This window comes from Staurois parvus, unplaced genomic scaffold (assembly GCF_062004578.1).
Source record: "Staurois parvus isolate SC_StPar_1 unplaced genomic scaffold, SC_StPar_1.0 ptg000163l, whole genome shotgun sequence".
Classification (NCBI taxonomy): Eukaryota; Metazoa; Chordata; class Amphibia; order Anura; family Ranidae; genus Staurois; species Staurois parvus.
Window position 1 is genome coordinate 3,629,187 of NW_028317959.1, and position 11,013 is coordinate 3,640,199.

Here is an 11,013-nt window from a genome sequence, read left to right on the forward strand (position 1 = left end):
TTGAAACCTCTTTACATTCACTCTTTGGACAGCAGTTGCACTCTGACGTCATCAAATACATTGCAGGAATAGCAATCGAGCCTTGTACACGGAAACCGCAAGGGCCTGCCCACAGCCCAGAGCATCTAAGAGAGGGGCACCAGAGCCTGCCAGAGAGAGGGTAAGTATTACATGCTATTTTTGTACCCACTGGAAGGGTATTTTTGTTTAAAAAAAAAAAAAAAAAAAATCTGAGTCCAGCTTTAAACAATCTGCTACCAGGCTTTTAACAAGTTTTAGGTAGTCTTGAAGCCTGTTTAAAGTGACAGTCAGCACCCCCATTGAGATCAGTGTTTAACCTCTTCAAACTAGAGGGGGGTGGTGCTTTAAGGTGTATGTTAATCCTAATAATAAACTCTTGTTTGCTTTCTTTTACTATGTTAAATATATCATATGAAAGTATTTGATAGCTGTTCAATAAGTGTTTTTTTTTTGTTTAGTGTAAATATGTTTGTATGTTATAGAGAAGATAAGGGTGGGGGGCGGGGGGTTGTTGGTGGGGCCCTATAGTGCTGTCCTAGTGTGACAACTCTGCTTCTCCCTAGATACAGTACAATGAGTGATTGTCACTAGAGGATGACCTCAGGTGTGTTTAGACATGAGCTATCATGCTGGAACTGTCAAAGGCAATGGTCAATCATAGGCAGCAGGGGCATTCCCCACCCAGCAGCCACACATATGCAAGAGGCATGTGTAGGTGAGGCAGGGATGCCTCAGCTGTCTGTGATTGGATATTGTCTTTTGACAGCTTCCCAATGGGATAGCTCAGGTAGGTTTAGATTCCTGTGCAAACACACCTGAGCTTGTCCCTTGCTGTCACCCTAGGAGAAGTGTGTTGCTGACTGGATCACCAGGTGAAAATAAAGGAGAAATGTCTGAGGGGGGAAAAAGCTAATTGACCCACTCAGTAAGTACTGGTTAGCTGCAATATATTACATGTTTTACTCTTGGGTTTCAGTAACATTTGTTAACAAAGCTGCTTGAAGCTGGCTAAAAGCTTCAGAAATGTTTTGTAAAAGCTTGCTGTGCACATTGATATCATAGAAGCTGAATCCCATATGTACTGGGTCTTAAAACATGACGAAGATCATGTGTAAGGAGAATTAATGCAAATAATTGATAGAATGTTAAATATATTTAAAAGGTAACCTGTGAAATAAGGACAGGTGATATATTTTACATGGCGTTCATAAGATGCAGTCACCCTTAACTTGGCATCTCACAGCTCAACGTTCAAACCAAACCAGTGGATCCTGTGGTGGAGGGTGGCGCACAAGTCCAGCAGGTGTTAAACATTGAGTGCTTGGCAGACTTTGATGAGGCTCCACTAACTAATATTAAATTCAGGTATTGGGAACCTGCTGTCTGCAAGAGTAACATTTATGGTATTTATGTTTCTGTTTAACCTTTCCATCTACGTCTTTTAGGTACGGAGGAACGTTACAGAGCATCACATTAAAATTGCCGATAACCATCAACAAGTTCTTCCAAGCAACTGAGATGCCGTCCCAGGACTTCTTCCAGCGTTGGAAACAGCTCAGCCTGTAATTACGTTATCTTGTATTCAAAGAGTGTTTGTATTGCTTGAGAAAATAATCACATTTTTAGAGTGCTTTTGGGAGGCTGATATTAGCAAGTCTTTTGCTTATCAACAAAACTCATTCCTTTTTCCATAAAACCCCTGCGGATCAAGTTTGACTGAACTAGTTTGGTGTCTCTTAAGCCAGCCATAGACTGTTCGAATTTCAGACACTTAAGCAGAGACGGCCAATATTCGAACTATGTATGGGCAGGCTGATTGTACCGACATTTTAATGCGATTATTGCTTCCCCTACCAGGAGAACACAATAGCTCCATGGGAGGAATTCCCCCATGAAAACTGACTTTTTTTCTTTTCTGCAACCCATGGTTGCAGGAAAGAACATCGTAGCATCTTTGGCCAGCTTTAAATTGATCTTTCTGGTGAAATGACAGGTGAGTAACACTTCTGCAACTTGTAGGTGCTTTGCTCACATAGTAGACTCTGGCAACATGGATTTTGCATTTCCGGGTAGAGGGCACATGCGCCGCCATACCTGTGCCGCCATTGATGGATACAGCTGTCGATCACCGGGTCCCGGCCGGAGATTACCCAGCAATCACTGAGGAATACTGACGGGAGAGGTCTGTATGTAAACGATACAGATCTCTCCCGTCAGCACCAGCATGCTGCTTTATATTGCTCTGCATAAAACACACACAGGCCACATAGTTAAACAGCACACGGTTAACCCTTTGATTGCCCCAGATGTCAACCCCTTCCTGCCCAGTGCCATTAGTACAGTGTCAGTGCTTTTTTATTAGCACTGTCACTGGGGATGTCAGTGGCAGTCAACACCCAGTGTCAGAATGCCCACCGCAGTCCCGATTATAAGACGCTGATCGCCGCCATTACTAGTATTAAAAAAAAAAAAAAAAAATTCCAGTATATATACACCGCCATTTGTAGATGCTATAACTTTCATTTAAACCAACTAATTTACATGTATTGGGATTTTTTTTTTTTTTTTTTTTTTTTTAGCAAAGGCATGTAGCATTAACATTTTGGCCTACATTTATGATGAAATTTGATTCTTCTAATTTTTTTTTTACTGGACGTTTTATAGCAAAAAATAAAAAAAAAATGCAGAGGTGATCAAGTACCACCGAAATAAAGCACCATTTGTGGGGAAAAAAGGACATAAATTTAATTTGGGTGCATCGTTGCATGACCGCGCAATTGTCAGTTAAAGTAACGCAGCGCCGTATCACAAAAATTGGCCTGATCAGGAAGGGGGGTAAATCCTCTGGAGGGCATGTGGTTAAAGTGCATCTAAAGCCAAAATTACAGTAAAAATGATGATATACATACACAAGTGTTTAAATACAGTCTGTGTATTGTATTTTTGTTTATTTTTCTAGGCCACAGCAAGAAGCACAGAAGATTTTTAAAGCCAACCATGCGATGGACTCTGAAGTGACGAAAGCAAAGGTTAGTCACGTACTCAGGCTATTCACACATCGGGTAATCGCTCTGTAATTCATCACACAGTTTTGAAAATCTAAGTTATTCTTCTGGGTGTACCTGGCATCCAACTATTTCACCACATATAAAGAGAACTGACATTATTCCATTGTGATGGTTAATCGTGAAAAAAAAAAAAAAAAAATAGATAGATAGATATCTAATATAATTTTTTTTTTTTTTGCGCTAGAACTACTCTTTCCTTTATCAGGTCAACCCATAGCTACTTACCAAGTTATGGCTTGCTGTCAGTATTGTGAAGCTGAGGACTTATCAACGTTTAAAGAAAGGATGACATGCAGGATTTTTGTAGTTGGCCATTTTGTTTGAGAACAGAAACAGTCACCACTAGCTTGTAGCAATTGTGGGAATATCCTTTTAGAGATCAGAAGTGGATTTCCACTGTATGCCATTGATCAGGTCTGAGATGTGTGCTTTTTGAAAGTGTTAGGGCTTGATGGGTCAACTGCTTGTCAGTCAGTTCTGAATTATCTCAGGGGAACCTTAAACAGATGCCATCAACACAAGCCCACAACCTTTCAACTCATAAACATAGCAATGCACAGTATTGCATGAGTGTGCCTTGTTGTGCGCTATGATGCAAAACCTAGTAAATGCACCTTTTTGACTTTCAAATAAATGGACTGCCTTTGTGCAAAATTAAGTTTTAAACCTTTTTTCTGTACTCTTGATGCATTCATCTGAGGCCACCTTCCATTTCACAGCAATGCACAGGATTCCTGACTTAGATTGCATCTACTTTGATTGTTTCTCTACCTACACTATATTCCTTGGAAATCTTTTTTTTTTTTTTTTTTTTTTTTTCCCAGCCCCATATTCTTCCTCTTGATGTTATTGGGACATAATCAACATAAAAAATGTTATCTTTATTATTGAATACTATATTGATTTCTGATCCTTCAATTGTTTTTATGTATTCTAGCTGTTGGGATTCGGTACTGCACTACTAGAAAATGTGGATCCTAATCCAGACAATTTTGTGGGTGCTGGTATAATTCAGACTAAGACTGTTCAGGTTGGCTGTCTCTTGCGTCTAGAGCCCAACATCCAAGCTCAGGTAAATGGAGAAAGGCATAAGGCAACACAGAGTTTTGTGTAATAACATGCTTACACATTCCAACCTATACGAACGTATACGGGCTTATGGGAAGTCTGTCATCTATAAAATGCTAAGAAATATGTAAGGTTATCTGCATGTTTTTATGTAAGATTTATTGAATGTCATACCTTGTTGGATTTTATAATGTGTTATCAGGCCTATTTGGAGTTTGTGACCATTGTACTAAACTGATAAAAGATCAAATCTGGTTGGATGCTGTTGGTCACTGCACCTTATGCAACATAACTTCTCTCCAAGTTGCCTTATTATATTACTACTAACATGAACCATCATATACAATTTTCCACACCTGTGCACATACACAGATCTTTCCACTTTTTGGATAACCTTTCATGTAGTGTACTTTTCTATGTGAGCTACTGTTGTAATAGAACACACAAAAAATCTGTAGCTTTTTTCTGGTACTGAATTGGAAGCCGGTTGTATGATAAAGGATCTGTCCACAACTATACCACTTTCATTTCATTCTCTTAGGCCATGATATTCTTACAAATTGTAATATAAATCCTCAATTTGTAAGACATCTTTTACATAAACTGTGTCATAATTTTTAAATCAAGAAATAGAAGAAAATTATAAAATACCAAATCTGAAGAATATATTTAAAAAAATATATGCATTTTTTTAAATATATTCAGATATTTTTGAACATATAAAAAAGTAATTTTAACATATATTTTTACATGTATTTAAAAATACAAATCTACATTTTTGGAATGCATTTACAAAGACATTTGTATATTTGAAATGCATTTTTATTACAAAATATATTAAAAATATTTTTAAAAATACATTTCAGCAAGCAGTATGTATATACATACACACACTATATGTGTATATATTGAATATGGCCAAAATTGTAGCATTTCAAATATATGGCAATATATTTGGGAAGAATATTTTTAAAATATATTTAAAATATATTTTTCTTCCATATGGGGAGAGCTCTGAAAGCTGAAAATTGATCTAGGCAGGAAGGGGGTAAAAGTGCCAGGTAGGCAAGTGGTTAAGGTTAAAAGAAATCCGTGAAAATGTGTGATATCTACTTTATCTGTAGGATTGTGAAAAACCCATCAAGGGCTCTATGCAGAATGAAGGGTGGTTGCACTCCAAGCTCATCAAAGAGTTCCAGATGATCATAAACTCTGCAGTGTCCCAGGGAGCAATTATAAGAGATTGTTTGTTTGCCTAAAAGAACATTGTTGAGGTCAGCTGAAGCGCCTGCTAGTAGAAGAAAACTGAGAAGTGTTATTGGTCAAAATGTATTGATATACTTTGGTTTTTTTGAACAATAAATATGTAGCTTTTGACCATGAACTCTTCAAGCTCTTCTGTGTTTTTTTTTTTTTCTTTTTTTTTTTTTTTTTTTTTCCCCACGGCTGCATCTTCTGACCTCATTCTTACTCTTTAGGGCAAATGTCATCTCCTTAAAAAAAAACTTGCTGACATTAATGTAAGTTTTATGTAAAGTGGAACTTTTATCTAGTCTTTTTTTTTTTTTTGTGAATTTATCAGTATGGTGGAGCAAAGAGCCGTAACTTCATGTCATTTGTTTTTTTTTTTTTTTTCCCCCCAGATGTATCGACTTACCCTGAGAACCAGCAAAGAAACTGTCTCCAAGCACCTATGTGAGCTTTTATCAAAGCAGTTCTAAGCCAACAAGAATGTGATGGCAACAGACAGTAAAACTGGCAAACTTACACTACGTGGAGGGTTTACCATGCATCGAGCAAATGTGTGTGTTAGTGTGCATGAGACAGCAGAGGCAGGGCGTTCCATGCCACCTCTTTGCGGATCAACCTTGTGTGTGCGTGTATGTGTGTGCAGTCTACGTCCGGTAAAGCCCAAGAGACTCGGAGCGAAAAAAGTCAAGGCTAACTATTAATATTCTTCATGTCCTAAGATGTGTGGTCGTCCTACTAGATTTTGTCGTTTTTGCTGTGACTTTAAATTTAAACTTGTCTGAAAGGGATGCATGAAGCCGGGGGCCCTGACGTTCTGGACGAGGGGTGCCTCCCTCCATGCGGCCTCTGCCTGTACTGTGGATAAGGGATCAGGCATCAGTGCATGCTGGCCCAAATGCATATCACTTGCTATACAGTGGAAAAGCTGCTTTATCGGAAGGATGTTTTGACAAACTGAAGTTTTCCACAAAGGGGAAACCGTATCAGTGGTCACTTGTATTCTTAACTCTAGTATTGTCTGCCCATGTGCTCTATCATCTCTTTTGTTCCTTTCATGTTCCTTCTCACCTCTATCCTTAGAAATTACATGCATTTTAGCACTTATATTATTGCAGAAAGTTAAACAACTGGGAGTAGGTAGCTGAACAGGGCTGTGCCAGTTTTGTGAAGCCAAATTGCCTGCAGAACCATATTTGCAGCATCTTACAGTCTTTTTTTTTTTTTTTTTCTTAATTTTTTTTTTTAAAGGATCAGTTTCACGTTCAATTTTTAAATGGAATGTTATCAGATAAGCCTAAATATACAGTTGTAAAGGAATCTTTGTTCCATGTATACGGGGTCTTGTAGAACGCCAGTGTTATGTCAGAAGTATTTCCTCCTTGTCTATCCATGAAGAAATTAATATAGAATTGCATCTCGCTGTACCCAGAACCTAAAATCCTAGTGTACTATGACATAGCCTGCCATCTGATGTATTTGTAAATGAAATGATGAAGTTGTCTTTTTTTTTTTTTTTTCTTTTTTTTTCCTCCCCTAAGCATTCCATTTTTCAGTAGCATTTTCAGTGAGCTTTACATTAACTTTTTACCATGTGAAATCATTCCATTTACGTACCTTTTTGTTCTGCTCTGTCACATGTTTTCTTTGTGTAAACCAAAAAAACTGGATAGAGTTGTGTATTTGGAGCCTGTTTCTTCAATGATTGCACAACTGCCTGTGCTCGTCGGTCATATTGGGTTCATCCCATGCCAGGGTCTTCGTCTCTAATACATCATCAAAGATTCACTTTACAATATCGTCTGTGGGAAGAAGTAAGTGAAACTGAGGACATCCAATAGAATGTGAAGTCAAGGCTAATCGGGTTCTATGCACCCTGTTCATTCTGTGCCTGTTGCCCTTATAGTGCCTACACCTGAAGTTTTGATATTGTGATCTAATCTACAAAATATCAGTTTGTGGGCATTTTTCCATGTAGAACCTGAAAAGAAAAAAAAGAAAAAAAAACTTTTCTTAAGCTATTGCAATTTCAGTTAATTTGGTGGAAACTGCAAGCATGTGTCTGGCACCTTCAAAAGTCTTTCGCAAACAAGATACAACTTTCTAATTGGGATCTACAAAGAAAATGACTGATGCTAGTGTAGCAAGGTTAAGAGCTTATTCAACAAAAGTCAGTGGCTTGCTGTTGGGGGAGAGTCCAGTAAAACAATTTGCTTTTTTTTGTTAGGCATTCTGTATCCTTCCAATTCATTATTAGTATTATACTGACACACTTTAGCATCAGTGCTTTAAAGTATTACACATGCAATTTTTTCATTGTTTTTTCTTATTTCTTAATGTCCTTCCCAATTCAGTAAAGCTTTTATTATAAAGATCTGCTGAGTTCACCTCATGCTTGTTACGTATCATAAAAATACTGCTACCTTCAAGCTGTCATTGGCAGTGAGTCTTTGAGTTGCCTGTTATAAAGAGCTGAAAATGCAACCATTCTATATGGAGATAAAATACCGACACACAAGATGAAATGTAGTTTCATTAGTAATAGTCTTACAATAAACAGTTTTACACCCAATGCAATTTTTTGAGCATTTTCACATGAAAATTATCTGATAACTCATGTGGCTTCGTGAATTTAGACTATTATCAGAGAAAATCTCAAGTAATTCTTATGGTTTTACAAACCCTTTAAAGCCTACCTCTGCTTTTTCGAAGGGGCAAATATATATGTATACTAGTTTATAGTGTAAAGTACTCGCTCAGCACTGTAAAAAGAAATAACGGCTCTTTTTGTGTTTGTAGTCCCAAATACAATCTTGTTACCATTGATGTAATTAAATATCCATCTCGAAATATACGTGCTATCCACAGGTCCTTGCCCTCCAATTTGGTCCATCCTGACCCTGCCTAACAACCTCATGCTTACTAGTTTTACTATCAGTTGTGTTTGGACTGTAATTGCCACATTTATCTATTATTTTTTTTTTTTTCTTTTTATGGTTGGTTGATGGCCTGCCAGTGTATATAGGTATATATAAATATATAAAATATTATGTAAATGTTAATACGTGATCGAGAGGTACATTGATACATCGAGGATACATCCGTGCACTTTTTTTTTTTTTTTTTTTTTTTTTATTAAATCTAATGAAGGTCCTGAAAATAGATTAGCAGCCCAGTTGAACTCACTCTGCCATCTAGTGGTCTATTAAAAGAAAAACAATGTAGATTCTCCTACTGGTCTCAACTATGGACAATATACAGTATCTAGTTATGTTTACTCAGTGAAGCTTTTTTCAGGTATCTGCATCGATTAAATTGGTACTTCTGCCACTGTTGAAGGGGGTGTCCCTACTTTACGATCTCATTTTATTTAGCTGTATTTCTAAAACATGTCCTACCATTTAGATAACTGTTGTAAAGTGTTATTGAATCAGCTAAATCAAATCTTCCTGCTTGTGGCCAGCTTAACAAGGCAGGGAACCAGTAAAGCTACATTTTGGTTTTTCCTATAATAAGGGACCATTGGGGACAAATATGATGACAGAACATGCTTGAAATGTGCATTCACTTTAAATGATATATTTGTACTTGACCATGTTCTCTAAGATGCCAATGTGATGGGTTGCCTTTCCTGGCATAAACCTTGTTTATAGCAATATTGTCTACAACTGCAGTCTCCTGCCAGATCGATCAAATCCTGCAGTACAGAAGTTGTTTCTGGATGTCTAGCCGCTCCCTCACTTGGTTCAAAGCCAACCTCCAGTCTCCCAGTAGTGTCTGCTAAAGGTAGCCAGGACCAGCTAAACTGGAAGTAAAAACAGCCATAATTTTTGTTCAACAAAGGAGTTCCATCATATTAGCCATTTATTATTATGTACTTATGCCCAAATATTTAATGGTGAAACTGCATTATGAAGAAAAGTATTTTCTATCAGCTGGAGACTTGGCCGAATACCATAAAATAAAGTTACCAATTCTTAGACTGCTAATAATTCCTGGTTAGAAGTTAAATTCAATGTAAAATATCTTGGCTACTTAAAAGTAAAGGCAAGTTCAAATAGATATTTATAACTGTTATTGTACAAAAGCATTTTAGGGTTACTGGCCTCCCATTAGTGTCACTTTGGAGATAATTAGCTAGTCAACTTGGCTCAGGGACAGAATTCTGCAGGAGATTGGACAATCCCCTTTAACTGTTCCCACCTCTTCATATATGGCATAAAAAATATTTGAGGTGCAAACTTGTCACATCCTATACCAAACCACTGTTAAACGTGTGTCGAAACCAAATTAAATTTTAACGCAGCTGAATTAGTGTGGGGAATTTGGTCTCATTTATGTTATTTTTTTTATAGCAGTTTCATTTTGTTTTTGCATTTCTGGATTTTATTTTTTTATTGTAATTTTTTTTTTTTGTTGCTCTGGAGTGCAGTTCCTGCTGGTGCTGTTTCTTATGTTGTGTAGTGCACTGCTAGTTATAATGGCTCCTGTCTGAGAATTTGTGTGTGTAGCTGCATTGGGATGTATTGCTGAAGCTTAGTGCGTTCTGTACCATATTAGACTCACATATTTTCTATCTGTATTTTATAAATTGTATCATTCCCACCGAAAAAAAACTCCTGGAATAAAATGTTGAGCCATGGCGTCCTCTCATTTAACCCTAGTTTGAGTCCTCTTTTCTTTTTTTTTTTTTTTTAACTACGTATAATGCAAGTTGCTGAAAAATGAATGTGGTACACCTGGACATTATTATTATACAGGATTTATATAGCGCTAATAGTTTGCTCAGCGCTTTACAATATAACCGAGAGACAATACAGTTCAATACAAGAGGGAAAGGAGGGCCCTGTTCCTTGGAGCTTACAATCTTGGAGATGAGGTGAACATAGGATTTGACTTACTGAGCTGTGCTGGAAGGTAATTGGCCTAAAATGTTGATTTGCTTTTATAAATAAGTACATGTTGGGTCATGTTTTATTAAGAAAATGTGAGGAAAGTATGGATGGTGTCTTTGCCAGTCTCTAACAAAAATGCTAGACAGATTCAAAACCAGCATAACCAACACATAAACCTTGCAACAGGAATGTAGCCAGTGAAAGCAGGACTTCTGATTTGCATACTTGTTCCAAGTCAGGTACTCTAAAAAGTCAAAGGGTCAGAATGGCAGCCAGTATTTTTAGAAGCAGGTATTTTTTAATATACAGACGATTGCCAGAGAGAACCTTTAAAACCTTTTCATGAAAGAAACCTGGAGGCCTCTCATTCTGAGTATACTTTGATAACTGAGTTTTAATGCTCAAACTTGAAGGGAATATGGAGTCTGCCACTGCCCACCTTTCTTTCTGAAAGTGCTAGTTCAATAGCTGACACAGTCCTTGTGGCTTCGTACTTTGGGTTAAGGACCTAAGAAAAATGGGAAGATAAGCATTCCTGGTTTTCCCTAATCTCTGTACTTGTTTCAGTGCTGTAATTCAAAGCCAGTCGAGAAGCATTAGGCCAGGCAACTAGCATTTTTAGGACCTCAACAACTGCAGCCTCTTTCTTCCTCTTAGGAAATATTTTCTTTTAATTCTTTATGGGTTGCCATTTCTTTCCTTATAGGAACGAG

The 11,013-nt window shown here is 37.3% G+C and overlaps 1 protein-coding gene across 3 annotated transcripts in view; it reads left to right on the forward strand.

The window, feature by feature from the left end:
- LOC149463010 (AP-2 complex subunit alpha-1) overlaps positions 1 to 10,063 on the forward strand; it is an 82,302-nt gene extending 72,239 nt beyond the window's left edge. For all 3 annotated transcript variants that reach the window (XM_089676078.1, XM_089676079.1, XM_089676080.1), the window contains 5 exons: positions 1,262 to 1,386; positions 1,467 to 1,583; positions 2,981 to 3,050; positions 4,027 to 4,161; positions 5,801 to 10,063. In XM_089676078.1, coding sequence (XP_089532204.1) covers positions 1,262 to 1,386; positions 1,467 to 1,583; positions 2,981 to 3,050; positions 4,027 to 4,161; positions 5,801 to 5,878 — 525 coding nt within the window. In that variant the 3' untranslated portion in view covers positions 5,879 to 10,063. The remainder of the gene's footprint in view (positions 1 to 1,261; positions 1,387 to 1,466; positions 1,584 to 2,980; positions 3,051 to 4,026; positions 4,162 to 5,800) is intronic.
- The last annotated feature ends 950 nt before the right edge of the window (positions 10,064 to 11,013 follow it).